Raw genomic sequence first — 22,040 nt, 5'->3', positions numbered from 1 at the left:
ACTGTTCAGCTAACACTGCTAATCTGAACAGTTGTCCAACAGTGTGGAGCCAGGCAAGACTTGGAAGCTGCAAGAAATGTGTATAAGCTGAGGCAGGCCAATATGGGTCAGAGCAGACCATGATTTATGAATGATGCTATGTAAACACACATTTTAAAATAGGGATACTGAAAACGGAGGCCTGCAGAGATCCCGAATTAAACACAGACAGCCTGTGACAAGCCTTAGAGGAGGAGGAGGAGGAGGAGGAGGAGGAGGAGGAGGAGGAGGAGGAGGAGGAGGAGGAGGAGGAGGAGGAGTTTACCCAAACTCCAAAGGTCGTCCTGTGTGAGGGTCCTCCCTGGGTACTCTGTAAGGATAGTCCTCCTGTGACACACAGTTGGGGAAAAAAAATGTGAAAGAGTTTTTCTCTGATCTGGAATTTAGCTGCAAAATAATCTATTTAAAAATGTGTTTAACTTCCATCCATCTGAAATTGCTCCCCTGCAGTTTATGCAATGTTGTCTTTTGGATTCATGACTGCCAAACTGACTGAAAAATACAATAGGCGCCATGCAACAATGAACGGAAAATAGAGTTTAAAAAAAAAAAAAAAAAAAAAAAAAAAAAAAAGCCATCATAATGGATTTTCACAGTCCAATAAGAAAATTACCTGTCACAGTCATTTTGCTACAGTGTAGCTCACAGTGAGTGAAAGAAAGAAATTTAAAATACTTTAACTTGATCCTTTAACTGTAGTGCCCTCAGCTGGCCAGTTATGTGTGTGCATGTTTGACTAACAGTATCATATGATATACAAATACACTTTAACTGCAATTACACAAAATGGCATAAATGTATAGTAACATTTACAGTCTTGATCAAAATGATTTGAACCACTAAACTTCTGTGCAACCCCAATATTATAACTAAAATGTTCAAAGTTTCTGAACAAAAACAAATGATGAAATGCATTATAGGAAAATAATACAAACAAACACTTCACTAATATTTGGCTGCACAACCTTTGGCAACAATGGCACCCTGCCACTCTTCCACTGCTATGGGTTCAAGCCTTGTAGCCTCTGGAATTGTTATGTTTTTTGATAATAGTATTTCTGATGCTCTCTCATCTTGGCTGTTGTGGGAAAGAATAGGAAACTATCCTCTTTTTATGCAGTAAAACCATCATTCATTGGTCTATTCAGGTCATGTGAACACTGAAAATTAGGCATTTGTTTTTTAGTTTGTGTGAGGAACTAAATTAAATTCAAAGGGTGCCAATAACTCAGGTACTTTGTGTGTTGTGTGTTTTTTTTTTTTTTTATAAATTGTAATTCACTATTATGCAAGTTTTGTCACCCCCACCCCCCCTTTTCGTTCAGTAACCTTGGACATTTTATCAAAATAATCTGGTTATACAAAATTGTTTGAATTGCATATACTTCTGAAGATATACTGAACTATGTACTTTGAAATTCAGGGGTGTTAATAATTTTGACCATGACGGTATATCCCTTGCTTTAATTTATTCTATAAAGTAACTTGAAATAATTAAAATCTCAGCTAGTATGAAGATAGAAGGACTGAGATTTCTGATGTTTTAAAGTGACTTTTTGGCTCCAATATTCAGTTATGGAAGATTTTCTTCTGCAGACCAACATGTGCTTTAATTTCTTTCTGATTTAGTTTTGTTTATTTGTTTGGTTGGTTTGTTGAGACAGCTTTTGCCACTTTTGTTTGAACTCGTCTTCATAATGTTTTTCCGACACATTTTATCTAATCAGTTCATATGCACGCAATAAGCTATGCAGTAATGTGTGACATATGGCTCTTACCCTCCTTGAAGGTGGACCAGCTCTGCGTTCAGCAGGGAAATGAAGGCTGTCCCCATGGTAGCCCCTCTGATCTTCATGGTAACTTCGGGGGCCGCCTCCATTTGGGAAAAAGCGGGGACCTCCTTCGTAATCGTAAACGCCCCGACCGTAGTCGTCCTCTGGCCTGCCGAAGGGGCCCCTCCTTTCCACTGCTCCTCCTGCTCGTGGGTACGGACCCTATGAGGATGAGTACATTTTATGGATTTTCTGTAAACCGTGGTTTTTAAAAATTGTTGTTAAGTGAGCTTTATTTTCTTAAGCATTATGGCAACCTGTTGGGTTAAGACTTCTTTAGCTGATGTAAAAAAATACATTTCTGAGGAGATTTTTCTCACTTCAGCAAGCTGTGTTATGCTCTTTCATTCAGTAAATGACTGACAACAACGAACGCCACTGAAAATTTTGTACAGGTTGATGCATTCTCTTCTATCAACATCGAGTGGTCATGATACATTTAATTAGGTCAGCAATACATACTGAATCAAATCAGAAATGGGATTATATGTGCAATTACAATTCAAGACAATGTGCAAATCAGTCTATACAAATCCACCACAGCATAGTTTAGCCATCATCTCAGTGGTCTATATTGGCTGCTTGGAAGACAAACAGTATTCTTACTTGTCTTTATATGTGCACACTTTTAAATGTGCTAGGACGATGTCAAAAGTGGAATCCGGAAAAGAAAATAGACCCTGAAGCCACTTGGTTCACACTCACCGGTCTCTCCGTTAAAAAGCGTTCATCATAAACCTCTCGTATGCTCCTGTCTCTCCTGTATGTCACTGCAAATGCAAGAACATAGTATTGCAGTTCATATTTATTTTGATGATTTTCGTTTTGGCAACAGAAACTCCTTCTATGTGCCACTTGAAAGATTGTCTGGTAAATGATTATGATTTGCTTCAGCTGTACCCTGGCTGCAGACGAATCTTCTTGTTAGTTGCTAAACCAATGTTAAACTGATGCACTGCACAGAAGAGTCGATTGAGAACTTACTTTTTGACTCACGGGCTTCTGTGTAGTTTCAGATCTTCAGCACAATCTGTAAAACGATTTTTCAAAAGTGTTAAGACTATACATGTAGAGTAAGTTTCCATGCATATATTTTGGGAAGAGTCGTCATAATTGAAGTTGGGTAGAAAACCCCTCTGTTTCGCCATAAGTGCAACAAAGCGTGACATGAGATAAGATAGGGAGCAGTGTTTTACTGTGAGATGTGATCCTGCAGCTGAGACGGCTGGTGTAATTTTCTGCAGACCACACTGCCATACGGACAAATGTCAAATTCACACGATAGCACCAAAACGGCAAGTTCCACAAATCACCACAACATTTTTTTGTGTTGCTGAATTTACTGTTGACTACAGTTGCTCCATGTAGAATGGGCAGCTAGCATTGCTAATTAGCTAGCATCCATATATGCTGCAAACATCCGCACGTTTTATTTCATCTAGGGGCAAGTTGGCTTAACATTACTGCAACAGCAAAGCGCAGAAAAGAATTTACGACAAATTATAGACACTAATAGATAAATGCGAGTTACATAACCTACACTAAAAGGTAATTTATTCCAAGCAAAATAACAAACACAATCTCACCTTCCTCTAATGATTAGTTAGCCTAGCCTCTCCCGGTTGGACAACGGCTTTTTTATTGGACTAGGAATACGTGTACGTCATCAAATTGCGACGTCCAGATATGACGTTTGTTTCTGTCTGCTGAGCATCGACTAGCTACAAGTGAAAACACAAGACACTGCGATCTTATACAAACTTAGAAATTATTCTAATGGTAGAGGCTGCGTTGGTAAGTGGCTTGGTTAATATAATTTATATAAAATTTGTGCTCAGCTGGTCGAAGTGAAGTTGAAATGTTTAACGCTTCATTTAATTAATGCTGGACTTAGAAAGGCTGGCGAGGGAGATGGTTGTTTACAGTTTTAATGATCATTTGGCTGTCTTCTGTCTTACAGCGTCGTTTCAGTCGTATGCATCCAGTATGAGCGGGGGTTTGGCACCAAGCAAAAGCACTGTGTATGTGTCTAACCTACCTTTCTCTCTGACCAACAATGACCTACACAAGGTAATTTTTTTTGTTTTGGAATCAATGCACCTGTTCAACAAGAACACAAATTGGAGTAAAATTACTTAATGACACTGATCACTTTGTCTTATTTCAGCTATTCACCAAATATGGAAAAGTTGTAAAGTAAGTAATGGCTCTGTCATAATTTTTTTTTATTTTTTATTATTCATACCTTGACAGCAATCTGTAAACACCAAAGAGTAGCCTGGGCACATAACCCACAACAATCAGTTAAAGGCTCTGAATAGTTATCTCTGCTGTTTTAAAATAAGCATTGATAGTTATTAACACCATTTTTAGGGTTACAATCGTAAAGGACAAAGACACTCGCCAGAGTAAAGGGGTGGCCTTTGTTCTCTTCCTGGATAGAGAATCAGCTCATAACTGTGCAAGAGCAGTAAACAACAAACAGGTGAGCTTATTTCACACCAAGAACATAAGTTCTCATATGTTGTCATATGTGTCACTGACTGTAAGCTTGCAGTGTCAGCGATGGTTCTTTAATGGGTATGCACTCATCAGTTACAAATGCATTTGTGTCCCAGTTGTTCGGCAGAACGGTGAAAGCGAGCATTGCAGTTGACAATGGACGAGCAACTGAGTTTATAAGGAGGCGGAACTACACAGACAAGTCTAAATGTTACGAATGTGGGGTTAGTGAAGTTTTTTTTTGTCCTGTGAGATCACATTTTATTGAATTACAATTGCAAGTATAATCTGTTTTCTGTCCTTTCTGAATTAAAAAAAAAATAAGATATGATGTGTAGAGAATTATCCCAGAGAGTTGTCTGATGTCTGACTGTAATTTTATTTGTGTATTTTTTAATGAAAATCACAGGACACTGGTCATCTGAGCTATGCATGCCCCAAAAACATGCTGGGAGAGAGGGAACCTCCAAAGAAGAAAGAAAAGAAAAAGAAGAAAAAGGCTCAACAGCCTGAGCATGTGTAAGTTTTTAATAGCGGATATTGTGATATACTGTATGATAGACCGTTGTTTCGTAATTCCTACATATTTTCTCTTATAGTGAAGAGGAAGAAGAGGAAAGTGAAGAAGAGGGAGAGGACCCAGCCTTAGATAGTCTGAGCCAAGCTATAGCTTTTCAGGTAAGTGTGCAGATATACGGTTGATAACAATTGTAGTCACTGCAGATATGTGATTCCAAGTGTGCATCCTTTTGTGTCTGACTCAACACAAAAAAAGAAAAAGGAGGTAATATAAATAACCGTTTGAGACCTGAGGTATTGGAGTTGAAAAAAAATAAATAAATAAATAATTGTCTACAAACATTTGCTGAATTGTCATTTCTTGTCTTTTGTCCCTCCAGCAAGCCCGTATTGAGGAAGAGGAGGAGAAACAGAGGAAGCAGGCGCTTTTGTCTCAAGAGGGTGGTGCACACGCTTCAACATCCTCAGATTCTAGAAAACCAAGGATCAAAAAGAGCGCGTACTTTAGTGATGAGGAGGAGCTCAGTGACTAATAATTATAATAAATATGGATTTAGTTTTGTAAGGTGTTTTGTGTTACATTGGGGGTGTTAAAATATGCTTCCATTTTTTTCCCTCTTGTACATAGAGCTGAGACATCTTTGTGTGTCTAAAAATACTGTGTAATTGTTCTTGTGTTGACTGATTGTGTGTATGAAACTTTTTTTTTATATCAGTGAATAAAGGCTTGTTTCTTAAGGATAAATCAAAGTAACTGTTAGTTATTCCAGTGATAACAGAAAAATCATATAAATAGTGAAGAATAAAGGAGGTTATTGACTGCTTTTTGTTCAATGGAATAAATGGCAATGGGGTAGTTAACACAGGTGACTAATGTCTATTTGTTGATCACTGATCAATTTTCTGATTTGATTTTTTTTTTTTAATATTTGATTAATCTCGATGAGTATAAGGTTGTGTATTTGAATGACCATCAGCCAAAATAAATAAATAAATAAATAAAATATAAACTTGTCCATTTAATTGAAATTTAAAATAAAGAAAGTAAGGTTTTGCTTCCTTTTTGTCTTGATACATTCCCAAATAATGAGAAAACGATTACCAAAATTGGAACGAGCGGTTGAAGTCTAATTAAAATCCCAAATATTGCAACAGCTAAATTGCTGCAGTTGAGGTTTCTCTGCGGGGAAATCCAATCATCAGAAAATAAATGGAGACCCACTTAGTTATCCTTGATATGAAACGGTTTGGGAACCCCTGGCTGCCTCGGTCTGCTCGCTCGGGATTGTGGTCTTTGGTGCTCTCTTGCGTCAGCACGCAAACAAAGCGAGGGATTCCCCGATGTTTTGAGCGCCTGCGGTCCGAGCTGCTGCGGCATGTCTGCAATTTGCGACGCGAAGGCGAAGATGGAGGAATACTGAAATCCAGTGAGCGGCTATGAGCGGGACCGTGTTAACACATCGCTGTAGACGCAGCGTTAGCTCCTGTGTCTTTTGTAGCATTTGAGTGCCGTCGGAAATGAAAGAGCCGTCGGGCTCATGACAAGTAGAAAGAGGTAACTGCTGTATGCGACGACTAGAAGTCACCAGTATTCATGAAATGTCTGTGTACTATATGTAATACTACTTATTAATGTAGGCTGAGCTAATGTCCCTAAGTCATGTTATAGGTTAAATGTATTTTTCCGTTTTTGAACGATTTTGTGTATAAGCTGCTATTGTACCCGAAGTGAGTCATTCAGGTGACAAGGATATTTAAACCAAATACTGCTCTTGAAGGGGATTTTCCGCCAGTGTTTCCTCCTGTTTTAATGTGTGCAAATATGTGAAATCGGCTGCAGTGTTTGATTGGAGTGAAAACTTGCGTACACACGGCTGTACATTACATTTAGGCGAGGAACAGCGTTTCACCGGGCCACGTTTGTCACAATCACCCAGTAGCTAATGATCACCCTTAATATACAGAAGTACGCGCTTACGGTGGGTACGTGAAGGTGTCATAGATTCATCAAGAGGAATGTCAGCCTCGGGAAGTAACCCGGCCTCTGATTGGCCGAGCCAAATCATGTGACCATTTCCCAAGCGGAGTTTCCACGACAGCTGGAAGCCGAGCGGCACAGGCGCATCGCTTCTTTTGCTTTAAAAAAAAAAAAAAAAATCGTCGGAAATAACCAGACTTCTGCTCGTCTCAGCACCTCCAGATTAACCCTGGTCTGGCATGGGCGACAAGAGGAGTCCCACAAGGTAAACGGCCGAGTTGGTGCGTCCTAGATATTCAAGCTAGGAGAGGGGAGCGGACATCGGCGAGCGCACGGAGGAAAAAAAAAGGGTTTTCTCCACGGTGTCTCTCTCTCTCTCTCTCTCTCTCTCTCTCGCTCCCTCTCTCGCCTTGCATGTGTGTGTGTGTGTGTGTGTGTGTGTGTGTGTGTGCGGGTGTTAAAACCTCATCGCCAATTACAGTGTCGGATCACAGCGCTCTCGCAGATGATTTCCTAAATCCTATAGGCTTACCCAGATGTTTGCCATCGATAGCCTCCGTGGATGCGAGCCGAACTCACTCCTCTTGCCTCCTCTCGCCCCCTCTCCTCTTCTCTCCTACCGCCTCCTTGATGTGTTATTGTTATTTTTTTGGATTTCCTTTTTTCACATTTATTGTTTTATAGGCCGAAGCGTCAACCGAAGCCCTCCTCCGACGAGGGGTTTTGGGACTGCAGCGTGTGCACGTACAAGAACACGGCCGAGGCTTTCAAGTGCATGATGTGTGATGTGAGGAAGGGGACATCAACAAGGTAAGGCGACGGACATACATTACCTTTGGTTGCTTTTCCATTAGCGGGTTTCAGTGTGTGTGTGTGTGTGTGTGAGTGAGAGAGAGTGTGTGTGTGTCTGTGTGTATGGAGGGAGGGAGAGGGGAGGGGGTCCTTTGGGACTGAGGGGTTGGCCCCCCACAGGAAAATAAGAATCAGTTTAATCTCACCGCCACCCCCCTCCCTCTAAGCATTTTTTTTTTAATACTTGCACCATGAGAAAAATGGATTCACATAATTGTTTATTTATATTTAACCCTCCCCATTGTTGCATCCTATATGCAGTTCAGGCAGCAAACATAAACATGGTGGTCCTTTCTCGGTAGTTTTCTCTCTCTCTCTCTCTCTCTCCTCTTATCTGTCCCCCCCCTCAAACTCAACATGTTCATCTGTGAGTTCTGCCTTTTCACATCTCCTCTAAGCAGCGCATTAGTGTCATTTAGTCTCCATTTTCTTGCCCGGGTGCTGACACTGACCTCGGTGAAATGAGGGACAGGCGTAGCGCTCTCTTTAAGCACACACATCAATCTAGTTGCCCCGGTGATATTTGTAACAGACCCAGGGGCTAGGCAGGTACTCAAGCATACAAATACACACGCACAGTCGCACACACGCACACGGTGCCCTCTGCGCCTGTGGATGATATTTCTCCTGACATCAGTGATTTGAAGCAGGAAATGACTTATTCCTTAGTGAGCAGTCATTATCGGGATGAAAACACAACAGAACGGGAGAAGGAGAGGAAGTGTGGCTGCTAGCCCCTTCCGCATTATCACAACTTTCTCAGTGATTTAACTAAAGCAGAAAGAGCAACAGCGCATCAGTGCAGTTGTCAGTTCTGATGCCTTTTCAGGATTGTGGTGTTTCTTGTGTTGGTGCATGCAATTACACAATATATGCCTGTGTGTGTGTGTGTGTGTGTGTGTGTGTGTGTGTCTGTTTTAGTGCAGGCGCACTTGTGTATATGTGTGTGGGAGGGCTAGTTGTGGAAAGAGGTTGTCAGAGCAGCTGCCAGACAGACAGCCATAGCTCATTACTATGCAACAGCTTAATCAGCCTGCTGTCATCAGAGACGCAAACACACACACACACACACACACACACACACACACACACACACACACACACACACACGTACAGATGCACTCAACATGCAAATTTTACACATGACTGCATACATATTCGTACACAAATGCACGTTCTTGATGCGCACACCGCTAAACACACACACACACACACACACACACACACACACTCGAGCACAGTTGCTGCTCACACAAACAAAGACACTGAGCAGCACTCATGCTGTTGTCACAGGGCTCAGCTTATTGCAATTGAGCGTTGATTGTTGAGGACACTTCAGTGACTCTGGTGTGTTTCCGTAACAAACAAGCGGCCTGCAGCTGTGCAAAGAACCTGTCTGGATCTTAACCAAAAGCTTTGACACTCTTTGTCCTCCCCACCTGGGCTTTTTTTTTTTTTTTTTTTTTTTTTGTAAAGAGAAGGTCACAAGGACATAAGGACCCAGAATTTCTCACCACACCCCTGACACTGAGCGACAAATTTAGAAAACGTCCATAAGAAGGTCCCATTTAATGTTAATAACCTCATGTCCTCCCAAACTGCAGTGCTGCAGGAGCGTAGTAGTAGTACTGTTGTCATGCTCTGACACAAGGCCACACATAAACACTCTAACATGATCTAACACTGCAGCAAAATGGCCACACAGGTGGTCGCAGCTGTTAATGACTGAACACAACGGACAAGTGGGTTTCTCAGCGAGCAAGCCGAGGGTGCTAAAGGGCAAACAACATGCTGAATATAAATGTAGGACATAGCAAATTCCCTTGCTGGTTACTAAACAAGCATGACTGAGCTATTACTGTGAAGTAATGAATTCATGCTTGGCACAGGCGGGCATGGAGTGTCCAGTGGTTAGAGGAAGTGTCCCATAGCCTGAAGGTCACAGGTTTGACAGCCAGGGTGGGCTCTGTGGAAGTGGCTTAAATCAACTAATCACTTGACATAGGTCTTACTTAATGCATTAAATACCACTGTTCATGACAGGACCTGTGTCTCTGCAGCCAGCACGAATGGTTATGGATGCTTAAAAAAAAATAAATAAATAAATAAAAATAAAAAGGGAATATTTTAGGACGAGCTAGAGCAATATTTTAGGAGAAAGAGTTTGTGTGTAGATAGCCGTCAGGAGATGAAGATGAATGTTTTATGAAGTCGAGGTTGAGCAGATCTTGCCGCTTAGATCCGTCTGATGTGGAGAGATGATCTACTGCAGGGGCCCCAAGCCGGCGGGCTGATTGAGCGCGCGCTGTTGATGCTGGGAGTTTGACTGGAGACGGGGATACATCAGCAGGATTGGACTCGCTTATCGGCAGAGGTGGAGCGCAATGGAAGAGGGAGACTGATTGACAAGGAGGGAGCAGGGCCAACGCTCGGGAAACTTCTGCAGCCAGGAAGTCAAATATGAAGAAACACAAGTGGAGCGAGGCATGAAACAAATGAGTGTTTCAAATATTTCCTCTACACCTAGTCACTTGTGCAAATTAATATGGAAAATAAAATGGTGCTCTTCTATGGCAAGCTGCTAGCATAGAGTATTTAATTAAAGCCATCTTGGAGTAGCTTTTGGATCACAACACGGCCTCATTACCTTAAGGCTTTGCTGAGGAAACGTGGCCGTTTTATCTTCCAGTGACTCTTTGGCCTCAGTCCCAGCCTTTAAAAACCAGTGTGATAGATGAAAGTCATGGTACAGTGGTGTGGTAAAAAAAAAAAAAAAAAAAAAAAAAAAAAAAAAGGCTGTTTGATAAGTGCAAGGTCACAGGTTTGAGTCCCACATCAGCTGGAACACCCAGGCAGAGTGTCCTTGAGCAAGACACCGCAGGCCCCCCCGGTGCACCCATCAAAAATCTGTCCTGGATTAGAGTGTCATCCTTGTGTTTGAAATACCAGATGAAGGATCAGACAAGTTTCAGAGGTTTCGCACCTGCCAGGAGTTTGGAATAAAAGCTAAAAAAAAAAAAAAAAACGTCATGTGAGGTGGTGCTGACGGACAGCTATCAAAACCGAACCTAAACACCGTCCTTAGGCAAATACTGCTGGGTAGAATAGAGCGGCATGTGTGCGTGACCTTCTCTGGTGTCTCGCCTCCACTATCTGCATCTGTTCACTGAGCTGAGCTCTGACAAGTCAGGCCCACCAGGGAAACACTCAGTGTGTGCATGCTCCGCTTTCAAGAGCATGTTTGGCAGCGTTATATTTCTACAGGTCAGGACAGTGAGCTTGATCATGTTCCTATTAGTTCTCCCTCTTGTTTGTGTTCACTCTCGCTCCATTCCTTTATCTCTTCTTCCTCTCAGCAATCTTTCCAACTCCCCCCCCCGTCTCTCTCCAGGAGTTGAACTTAACCTAGGGCGTCTCTCGATGACAGGTTGACTGATGTGCAGGTTTCATCAGCTTCACCTAAACAAGCACAAGCCTCTCTGGCTGGCTGGGAACTTGTCAGCATTTGGCTGTTTAGATGTTGTTTTATCATCCTCCTCCACACAAGCTCGCCCTCACAGTTCATGTGCAGTGCACACTCACTCAGAATTAGACTGTAACTGTACGTTTGGCTCAATTGCAGTTAGTTTAGTCACTGTTTTTAAAAAAAAAAAAAAAAAAAAAAAAAAAAAAATGTAGCTTTCAGGATGGTACGCTGTGAATTAACTGAAGCGGCACATTTAGCGAGTTTATCGATGCATGTGAATAGAATAAACCTGGCGAAGAGCAGTGGGCAGGTACATATTAGGCCATTCTTTGGGTCATTTTTATCATTGACTAATCTGCCAGTTATTTCCTTGATCGACCCTTCAGTCCAGAAAATGTCCGAAAGGAATGAGAAATGTCTGGACCAGTCTCCCAATCATCCAAGATGATGTCATCAAATGTCCTGTCTAGTCTTACCAACAGTCTGCAGATCTCGAGTGTTGTCTTGGAGCCAGTGAATAGTGAGCACTTTTGCTTGAGACATGATTGAAAAGATCAACGGATTATCACAATATTTGCACAATAATTCTCTGCCCGGCATCTAATCCTTTCAGCTCGAGCAGTGATCAATTGCATGTAAACAAGACGAGTGAAATACAATGCTCTCACAAAGTTCTGAATCAGATGTTTGTAACAATATACAATTGTTGCCGTTTCAAAGCTTTTGCGTGGAGCCAGCCAGTGATTGGTTTCAGTAGACATCCATTATAAATATGAGATAACGATCAGCCTACTGGAGCGGTCTGATTACGTGAAATTGAGATTGGGAGCCGTGGCAGAGAGCTGATTCTAAAAATTTGGGGTGAGAATAACTTCAAATGCAAAAAAGGAGCAGGATTAATTCTCTCTTTTTTTTCTAGTCTATCAAAATAGCTGCATTGGTAAAAAATAAGTGCAACTGCTGTGGAATAGTAATATACAATATTATGCTGTATATGCATACATTCAATGCAGCCTGGAGAAAAATGTATGATTGAAATTCATAGTGTAAAGTGGGAATTAGCTGTATATCTGTATTATTCCACTGCCGGTGTGCACACTATACTTAGAAGACATGAATACATGACTGAAGATGTTCTTTTTGGCAATAAAATCAGTTGCTCTATGCTTACATATCTATTTTAATTAGCTTCTTAGTAAGGTTTGCCCTCCTCCACTCATCTTCAGCCTTTTGCAGATTTCATATCAGAAAGATTACCTGTTTTGTTTTTTTTTTTTAGCTGTAAAAGGTGTGTGGGCGAAAGCTAATTTACCAGACACAACAAAATTGTACCCCTATTTGGCTGCTGTGTTAATGCTAGTGTTAATTTCCCACTCTGATTACACAAAACGTGCTACTAGCAGAGAGCAACACATTTGACTCTCACCTCAGAGTCAGTGTGTTTTCATTCACTTTAAGTGCTGATAATGAAAATGCTGGGGCTGTTTTTATTGTTCTGCAACAGCTTTGGTGCGCAACGTCGAGTCGAGTCTCCTCGGGAGAGCATTATGAAACACATCCAGGCATTTTCAGCCTTTCTTGGTTGTATGAGCGCGCTTTGATTTTGAAATAGTACTTGGATCATGAGTGATTATGTCAAAAGAGCTCATTAGAACAGGCAACAACAGATACTGATGAACACGTTTTATGAGCTGGGTCAAACCTGCAGTGGAGGAAAACTGGGATTATTATTGCAACCAATTTAAAAATAAAAGGCAGTTAAATGGTTGACATGTAAATTGCATCTATAAACAGGACGCATGTAAAAACAAACCAATCAGTGTTTTATAATCCCATCTAAATTATTACATCCTCTAATAAGTCACACAGTGAGCTCAGTTGTGTGGGTTACTGGTGTTAGCATTCACACAGCCTACAAACACTGAGTGTACACCGGGGACAATGAAGCTGGCTGTTATCACGTCACTGTGGCTGAAGATTATGGCTACATGATAAGCCTGTAATTACTACAGTGACACTGATGCATGACATACTGCTCTGTGCGTGTGTGTGTGTGTGCGCGCGTGAGAGTGTGTGAGTGCGTGTGGGCAGGGCCTTTGTGTGCGAGGGGAGAATGTGGTAGAGTATGGCTAGCGGGCTGTAGAAGGTGTCATAAACCACAGGACGTGGAGAGCCATCTGTCTCTTTCTCTCTCTCACTCACACACACACACACACACACACACACACACACACACACACACACACACACACACGGTGGTAACATGTACAGGCAGGGAGAGACATTAATCATCGGGTTGGAGGAGCTCCCAGGAGCAGCCTACAACCTGCTGATAGAAAACCTGACACACACGCACACACACACCTGAGCTGAGGCTGTTCAACAGGGCATAAAATAAGCCATTTCACAATGATCTTACAATCATCACAGGACAGTGAGATGAGATTTGTTCATAGCAGCACACACTCCAGTGCTTATTTGCAGTCCATCAGCTGTCCTGTGGGCTGTTTGCTCATCACACAACGTGCTCGACAAATGTTAGCGAGCAGTCCAAACATCTGCAGAGAGCTGTGCTGCTGCTGCTGCCGCCTTTTGGATGTAACACATGACTTGTTCAACATTTTAAAAAGAAGAAACGCCTGGAATAATGGGCCAGAGCTGTCGTGTCAGGACTAGAGCCACCTTTTTGACCTTTTAAAAAAAATTTCAAAATAAATTTTAAAAAAATGACACAGTCCCAGAGCTATGAAGGGTTCCCCTTTTAAGACTGCGCAGACTTTCAAAGCAAAACACTTGATTTTTAGTACAAACACTGCACTGACATCAGTGCACCACATTTTATGTCCTTCTACTGGCACTTCATCTCCTGAGTTAGCCCCTGCAGTGGAGACTGTATTTATTATGGCATCAGTGTTCAGTTTTATTAGGGTCTGTCCAAAAATTAAATAAAATTTGATAAAACAGTTGGTAATGGTACATTGTCCATTGTACTGCATTCAAATCCAGTGGACCAGGAGTTTGCTAAGTCTGTTTGTTATAGATTCTTTTGTTACCATATTTGTGTGTAAAAGAAATTCTGGCTCAAACACATGACCACACCATCTGTTTTAATTGTTGACCTGTTTGTCCACTGTGCCAGAAACATAACAGTCTCATAATTTGACCGCCTACTAAATCTGCCTCGTAGAAACACTTAGTTCCCAACTGTGACCCGATCAGGACCAGAGGAGTTATTTTTCCTGGTAGTCTGTTGGTTCACAGAGTGCTTTATATATTTATTTAATGTTTTTGAAGCACCGGCCAGAGGTGAAAGAGTGTGAGGTCAGTGGGTTCATCAGAAGGAGGGAGACGAGCACGAAAGGGTAGAGGAGTGAGATAGCGATAGGTGTGTGTGTGTGTGTGTGTGTGTGTGTGTGTGTGTGTGTGTGTGTGTGTGTGTGTGTGTGTGTGTGTGTGTGTGTGTGTGCACGACATACTTGGGAAGGGGTCAGCCAGAGTTCTCCTATCCATGAAGCCGTGAAGGATCAGTGACAGCATTTGTACTTCCCAGAGTTTGTCCTTAGCTTATGGTTTTCAAAAGCTGTAAAAAAAAAATAAAAAATTGCGAGCTGGAAAGGCTGAGAGTGAGAATTATGCTTGTTTTGTGTTTTGCACTTGTGCTTTAGAAAATTAGGAATGTTCTCACTGAGAAGAAAACCAGTGGAACTGATGGCAACAAACATGCCTGTACTGTATGGTCTCGATTATCCTTTTAGATAGACTGCATGTTTTCCTGATCACATTCCGTGAATTAAAAGCCAAAACTAAAAGAGATTGTGACTAATTTCCATTGTTGTCTTTACTCTTCCCTTTTCAAGGAAATAAGATTTAATGTGTTTAAGCCCTCCTCGTAACGTCCTAATTTCCCAGTGTGGGACTCCATTAGCTGCTGTAGAATAGATGGCATGAGTGGAGCAGATATCGATTGGAACAACAGTTCCAACACGCGGTATTAATGTCAGAAAGAATAGGCCGTTACATTAGGCACAGAAATTCCTGTTGGAATCAATAGACACACATACACAGACGCACACACTCAGCTTCTGAGGCCAGCAGCGAGGGCCTAAGTGCTAAGATAATAACCATTTGATTGGGTTAACAGAGGCAGCTCTGTTTAGGCTTGCTGCTGTGCTTCACTGTAATATTAGGTTGTCTCCTCTTTCACCTCCAGGTTATTGAGCTGGCTCTATTAGAGAGAATCTACTTCATTGTAATGCATGAGGAAGATAGGATGTACAAAATATGTTTATAGTTGGCCCTCATTACTCTCAGGCACAGCGAGTCCTTTAGTTTTGAATAGAAGAGACCATTATTAGGCTCAGCTGACTCTTTTTTGTTGTCCTTGATCGCACATTAAGCAAAAACATCTTGCGCTCATTTGCTGCATTAATGAGACAGCACTATTCATCTGCTCGTTACATACAGTAAATCACACAGACGCTACGTCTTCAACTGAATTCATCGCTCAAACTCAAACCAAAAAGGAGGGTATGAATGAGGCAGCCTGTAGTCTTGTTTTTATTTTTGGAAGCTGCTAACATTTGTCCTGAGGGCAGGACGGTCGATGCTGTTGTGACAGTGGCTGCTTTGTGTGTGAGCTCCAGTAAATCCAGAACACCAGACACTGCTTTGTTGCTGTAGGAGGAGCACTGGGGTAAAGGATGTCAAGGAGAGCTGCAAATTGCTTGAGCTGGGGAACAGAGGACTTTGAGAGGTCTCTGCCTTTATTTAAAAGTGTCAGCAGTTCTGCAGCATCGTGCTGACAGAGAGACATATTAGAGGATCTCTACATCTCCTCCCTATCAGACAGTTATGTAGGCCAAGACACCCATTTGCATTTCACTCCAGCCTCACTAGCATCACTGCATGTTCTGTGAAGGCAGTGATAAGTGGGGGGGAAAAAAACTGACTCTCGGAGAGTCTTTGAAGCTGGGCCCCAATTTAGGTCATCCCAGAACTGTTAAACAACAACTTTGCCCTTAAAAACAAGAAAGCAGACCAGCAGCCTCGGCTTCTATACAATATTTCCTCGCAGAAAATGAGATTGAAGCCTCTAAATTAAACTAAATAGGCCACCAAGGCTCTTTTTTGGCAAAAATGTGGCACGTAGCACTGCAACACTTGGCCAGGTGCTCAGACTAATTTTGTGGATGGATTCTGTTTAGCCCAGTACATTTGTACACGCTGTCCTTGTGCTGTGTTACACCCTTATAATTACATTAGGCAAGTACAGAAGGACATTTCTCATGAAGCACCTGGAAGCCAGTGTTTAGTAATTGCAAAACTTTTCAAAGGGTTCATACAAAGATTAGTGCACTCGAATGAAGCTGTTATATGGTGTTACCAACAGGACTTTGGGAACTATAAGAGCCACACACACACACACACACACACACACACACACACACACACACACACACTTGTATAAGATACTTGTAAAATATAGAGTACATGTTTTATGTTTTCTGAGCAGGAAGTTAAATCTCACATGTCAAAGGGTGATTCAGGTAAATCTCTCTCAGAGCTTGTTAAACAGTAAAACTGGCTCATGAAAAATGAAACTGGTTTTAACAGCTTTGATTACAAAAACACTGCTCAACAGGGCTCACAACACACACACACACACACACACACACACAGCTCCTCTGCTGCCCTCCTGCTTCATCCGCTCACTGCTGTGTGTGTCTGCGTGGGTGCATTCATGTGTGCAGTCATGTGCCTAAATACGCCTTAGTGCATGTGTCGATTGCATATGTTTTTATGTGCTCCCATTTGTGATTTGCACACACATTTGGCTGTTGGTGCAGTGTCTGCATGCCGGGATGTGCATAGGTGCCTTCAAACATGTAACTGATGGTGTGTGTGTGTGTGTGTGTGTGTGTGTGTGTGTGTGTGTGTGTGTGTGTGTGTGTGTGTGTGTATATAAAATAAGGCCCTAGATGTGTATGTCGACTCTCAACAGATGGCCTTTTCAACACTCTCGCCTTTGAGCTAGGGCTCTTGCCAGCCCCAAAACACACAAGCGCGCGCACACACACACAGAAATGCGATCGCAGTCCTCATGCCTGCAAACTGTTGCCAGACCAATTGCATAATGGATCATTTGAGACAGTAGACGCTCATGGACGGTGGAAATGTGACTGAAGAGGAACATTTAGTAAAACATGTTACTCTGTTATTGTTTGATATCAGAGCTACATTTGCCGTACCTGTGTATGAAGGTACAGGCACTGCCATTAGTCACAAACCAGGACTAAATTAATGATGCAAGTCCTGAAACAATCTAAGGCTGCAAAAATATTAATGTGCATTGTATATCATCAGTAACCAAAATCCTAAAGAAAAAAAAAAAAAATCTGGAAAAGCATAATTATTCTTGGACAGAAGTTACTAACAACTAATGGTGATCATGGATGGGAAGCTGGTGAGGGATCGCTGCCTTCTCACTGTAGTAATGCAGCTTCCATACTTGTGCATTCTGAAATCAGTGTATTTTGCACACTTACAATGCCTATCAGACTTTTGTTTTCAGCAAAACAAATCTGATCTTGTGAATGTGTATCCCTCTGAGTGCTAAAAAGAAAACAAGCCTGTGCAGGTATTCTCCATATCTCGCAGATGGCTGAATCCTGGGTTTTATTCTGAATGCACTCGGTGTGTGTTGCCGCTCGCTGCCAGTGTTAAGAACACTTCAGCAGCGCAATCCTAACCAGCACTGGCAGTGATTATTGGCTCTTGATTATGGTGGTACGTTAGCATGAAGCCATGTGTTCACTGTGATTTTCCCTCTCATTAATCTGCCACACTCTGTCTCTCCCCTTTCTCTCTCCCTCTTTATGTCTCTCCCTTTACCCTCCGTTCCTCCTCCCCTTCCCCCACTTCCCCCTCCTGGATCAGGAAGCCTCGTCCCGTCTCCCAGCTCGTCTCGCAGCAGCAGGTAACGCAGCAGTTTGTTTTGCCCTCCCAGCCCAAAAAGGAAAAAAAGGAGAGGGTAGAGAGGGAGAAGAGCGACAGAGAACCGGCACTCAAGAAAAACAGTCACAAGAAGATGAGGTAAACAAACTGACACCTGGTTGGGGGGGGGGGATCAACAGGAATCGGATATTACAAGGATGCATGAATAAACACCAGACACTATAGGTGCTGTTTATGTTGCTACCTGAAGCTAGGTCATGCAGGATTTCACACAAATATTCTTAAATACCTTCTTTTTGTTTTGTCACTTTCCCCAACCTTTCTCCCACCCATCAGGCCAAGATTAAAAAACATCGACCGTAGCAGCGCCCAGCACCTGGAAGTGACGGTTGGGGACCTGACGGTCATCATAACGGACTTTAAGGAGAAGGCCAAGCCCTCGTCCACCTCGGCCACGTCCTCCAGCGCAGCATCGTCGGTGGTCGACCACCACAGCCAGAATGGCTCCAGCTCAGAAAACACAGAGAAGGGGATTTCCCGCTCTTCCTCACCCCGGGGAGAGGGGAGCTCAGTCAACGGAGAGTCCCATTGAGTCACCCTCTCAAATCTCCATCCACCTCCAGCCACATCTCATCTGCAAGTCCACGGGTCACTGGAGGGGAACCCTACTTCTACTTTAGAGCTGCACAAAAACAGTTTTTTGCTTACTTTCCTCTGGAATTGTGACCTATTAGAGAACAAGTTGCCAACCCTTCAGATATGGCATGTTTAGTCATTTGAAAGATTCTCCACAGCACTGGAATCCTGCATTTAGAAAGCAATATGAATTACCCTTTGCTCCATCTTGGAAGTTGCAGTCATCTACATTACAAATAAATGTTTGGACAGTGTGCATAACCCTTTCATTTTTTTTTTTTTTTTTTTTTTTTTTATCATCTATGGTTTTCTTCAGATGCACCTGCCTATCAAGGTTTTTCTTTCTTTTCATTTTTATGAAATGAAATGTGCAGCCCCACCCTTGGCATCATCTTCAGTGGCTGGTAGACTGACCTCTTCTTCCCCCCGTGTGGAATTATCAGCCACTGTCTGGATTCTTTACCTACATGTCATGAACCTGAATAATCTAGTACACGGTGTGTCAGTGTCCTCACACTGAACCTTCAATCTAACAATGAACCTTTGCTCCTGATCTTGACACTCCAAGCTTTTACTTCTGGGCTGCCTCTGCTGAAGAGTGACTTTTTTGACACAGCATGGTGGCGATACTTCCGGCACCATTTGGTGATTTCAATAATGTTTGGAGCAGGTTGTTAGTTCAGGTATGCTCAATCATGTCTGTATAATGGCATCTTGAAGAAAGGTACAGCATGTGATTTTAAAGGTTGATACCAGTGTTATTTTGTTTTTCACGTTTGTGCCACAGTCAGCTAAAGTTGAAGTTAGTTATTTTTCCTATCATGGCTGCCATTCATTTTGTTCGGTATATAAACCACAAACGTAAACCTGCATTAAGTGATTTTTGATGTTCAACAGAGAATCAAATTACTTTGAGTAATGTCAAGATTGAACACGGAACATGGAGAACCCTTCAGATATGTGCAGCTTTTAGCCCATTGTTTTTGTTTTCTGACCCCCATACAGACTAACCATAGATCCTCCATGTTCAGCAAACGCGTTCCGACAAGCTACTGTTACACTGCCTGCCTGCAGAAGCTTACAATTAGCTGCGAGCTGGTAGAGAAAGTCTTTACCAGCTCGTATGAAACAGCAGATGTTTGAAGTTAGTTAGTAGCTGGTTTAAGAAAGTCTTAATTAGCATCAATTAACGAGCTACTAGCTAAGTGCAGACCAAACCAGGGCTAAAAGTTGGGTGAATATTATATAATATTTATCAGTTTAGTTACACTAATGTTGATATGTGTCTGCTAGATATGGAAGTAGGCAATAAATTGCTAACAGCTTTAACAGCTAAAGTCAATAATATCTCAAGGCTGTGTTTCATAAAGTTGATATTGCCCGTTCTGACCCCTGCCTGTCACAAAAATAACTTAATGCAGCTTTAAGGATTGTCTGAGCTTTGTAACTTTTCACTGTCAGCGTGAAAAATGATCACACTTTCTGTCACTCATTGTAAACACATGACGTAGACAAAACTTGTTACCTACCAGGCAAATATGACAATGATTCTTGTAGCCTTGCAAATGCACATAATCATATTTATACGTTTATTTTCTTAAACAAGAGCTCATTTCAAGGTTTATCTCAGTGACGTTTGTTTTAGAGACGTAAAAAAAAATAAATAAATAAATAAATAAAATAAATGTTGGCTGCACAATGACAGAGCAATCGTCAGCTTACTGTAGAAGATGACAAAGGTGCCGTAGCTGTAAATGACACCGGTATTCTCCTTTTAATCTCTGCTGCACAAACAGGGCAGCACCTGCTCGGTATCCCAGTGGAAAACATGGGGTGTTCATACTGTTCTGCTGCCTAAAGAAGACCCAGTTTGGATACAGCATGGTGCTTATACAACAGAAAGAGTTCCGACTTCTGGACACATTTATGAGCTGTACGGGGGATATCCTGCAGTGTGATGGACTTGAGAGACTGTTTGAATTCCTCCATTTTGAAGAAACAAAGTGGAGGAGCTTTAGAGTATACTAAACTCCCAGCAGAACAACTATAGATCAACCTAACTACACAATAACTTATAAACCTGTAGAATAACTACACAGATAAAATTGATATTTCTAAAATATTGTACTACAATGTCTTGATGTGGCTGTATTATCCATCATACCAGTGTTATTGTCGAGATTTTTACTTTAACATTTTAGCACACATCCTGAGAATTGTCACGGCATGATAATATTACGGTCTCGGTATATTGTGGGACAGGCTATGTCTCTTAGTTTGTTAGTATTGTTTAACGTGTCAGAGATGTACTCTCATAGGTTCACCACACTAGCTGGGACTAGGTGTGTGGACTCGTGAGAACTGTTTGGACAGACATTTGTTATTTGGTTGTGGCAAAAATGGAAGACACTTAAAAATGTGTTAGTGTCACTTGCGGATACTTTTTTGTTCGTTTTGCTTTGCCATGCTCAGTTGTTTTAAAAAATGTGTGAACTTGTTTATTACATGTCTGAATAAGAAAATAAGAAAATTCTAAACAAAAATGTCCCTTTCTTATATGCACACACTTTTGTGTTTTTCATTTGTTTGTTCATCTAGCCCTTTTCTATGTAGAGTATGTTTTATTGTGTCTTTTAGCTCCATATGTTGAAAGACACAATAACTTATTTTCAACAATGCATGCAGGTTGCCTGTGTACTTAACAGATCAGGCCCATCATGCAAAACTCTCAAATAGTGTTTAGCCACACAATAGTTTAAGCAAAAATCTTCATGGCATAAATATATAGGCATACAGCAGTTATGAGAAAATGATACAGTTTACACACTAATTAATTAACCTCTACATCAGTCAATCTTATTTTCCCCCCCACACTAAATGAAAATGCAATTGATGTTCAGGTCTGTTTGTCTAATGCAGCCACCTCAATAAAGACGACTAGTCACTTAAAGCCAGGCTGAATGGGTCTTTTCAGAGGTGAAATCAATTCAAAAGTTGTAGCAGACAGAGCCTGGGGGGGGAGGGGGGGGAGAGGGAGGAATCAACTTTGCTTATCGCTCCCACCCTTCCCCCATTTAAGGGTCTCGACCTCCTGCTTCTGTTGCATGAAGCGCATCAAGTGAAACGAATAGGACAAAGAGAACAGCCGGAAACGTGTTCGTACCTTCAAAATAAAAGCATGGAAACTTGGGGAAAAGGGGTGCACAGAGATACAAAAAAATATTTTGGATCAAAGCAAGCATAAAAACACAGAAAGACATCA

General features: G+C 41.8%; 3 protein-coding genes across 9 annotated transcripts in view; 2 read left to right on the top strand and 1 right to left on the bottom strand.

The window, feature by feature from the left end:
* Positions 1–6,137, bottom strand: part of pphln1 (periphilin 1) — a 21,471-nt gene extending 15,334 nt beyond the window's left edge. For 2 of the 5 annotated variants that reach the window (XM_071501688.1, XM_071501691.1), the window contains exons 1-5: positions 3,458–3,548; positions 2,856–2,901; positions 2,577–2,641; positions 1,818–2,033; positions 305–366 (exon numbers count right to left, since the gene is read on the bottom strand). In XM_071501688.1, coding sequence (XP_071357789.1) covers positions 305–366; positions 1,818–2,033; positions 2,577–2,641; position 2,856 — 344 coding nt within the window. In that variant the 5' untranslated portion in view covers positions 2,857–2,901; positions 3,458–3,548. Of the gene's footprint in view, positions 1–304; positions 367–1,817; positions 2,034–2,576; positions 2,642–2,855; positions 2,902–3,457; positions 3,549–6,114 lie in introns of those variants that run through there. The other 3 variants (XM_071501692.1, XM_071501693.1, XM_071501690.1) reach the window with 2 other exon arrangements.
* zcrb1 (zinc finger CCHC-type and RNA binding motif 1) lies at positions 3,549–5,755 on the top strand. Its single transcript, XM_071501694.1, has 8 exons — positions 3,549–3,665; positions 3,832–3,941; positions 4,039–4,067; positions 4,245–4,356; positions 4,490–4,597; positions 4,783–4,892; positions 4,973–5,051; positions 5,273–5,755. Exons 2-8 carry the CDS (start codon positions 3,858–3,860, stop codon positions 5,423–5,425), a joined length of 675 nt encoding a protein of 224 aa, XP_071357795.1. The 5' UTR covers positions 3,549–3,665; positions 3,832–3,857; the 3' UTR covers positions 5,426–5,755.
* A 161-nt stretch (positions 6,138–6,298) lies between the features above and the next one.
* On the top strand, positions 6,299–21,728 carry LOC139634929 (YY1-associated factor 2-like). 3 transcript variants are annotated; one of them, XM_071501696.1, is made up of 4 exons: positions 6,299–6,447; positions 7,555–7,680; positions 18,125–18,280; positions 18,479–21,321. In XM_071501696.1, exons 1-4 carry the CDS (start codon positions 6,431–6,433, stop codon positions 18,732–18,734), a joined length of 555 nt encoding a protein of 184 aa, XP_071357797.1. In that variant the 5' UTR covers positions 6,299–6,430; the 3' UTR covers positions 18,735–21,321. The 3 variants fall into 3 exon arrangements, with proteins under 3 accessions (XP_071357797.1, XP_071357796.1, XP_071357798.1); XM_071501695.1 differs by lacking the exon at positions 6,299–6,447 and adding an exon at positions 6,961–7,135 and having other exon boundaries at positions 18,479–21,728; XM_071501697.1 differs by lacking the exon at positions 6,299–6,447 and adding an exon at positions 7,267–7,397 and having other exon boundaries at positions 7,543–7,680.
* Positions 21,729–22,040: the final 312 nt, after the last annotated feature.

The sequence above is a fragment of the Trachinotus anak genome, unplaced genomic scaffold (assembly GCF_046630095.1).
Source record: "Trachinotus anak isolate AG129_WGS33_773 ecotype Australia unplaced genomic scaffold, CSIRO_AGI_Tana_v1 ptg000018l, whole genome shotgun sequence".
NCBI classification, from domain to species: domain Eukaryota; kingdom Metazoa; phylum Chordata; class Actinopteri; order Carangiformes; family Carangidae; genus Trachinotus; species Trachinotus anak.
The sequence above is the reverse complement of the archived record's forward strand: the minus strand, read 5'-3'. Positions and strand labels throughout refer to the sequence as shown.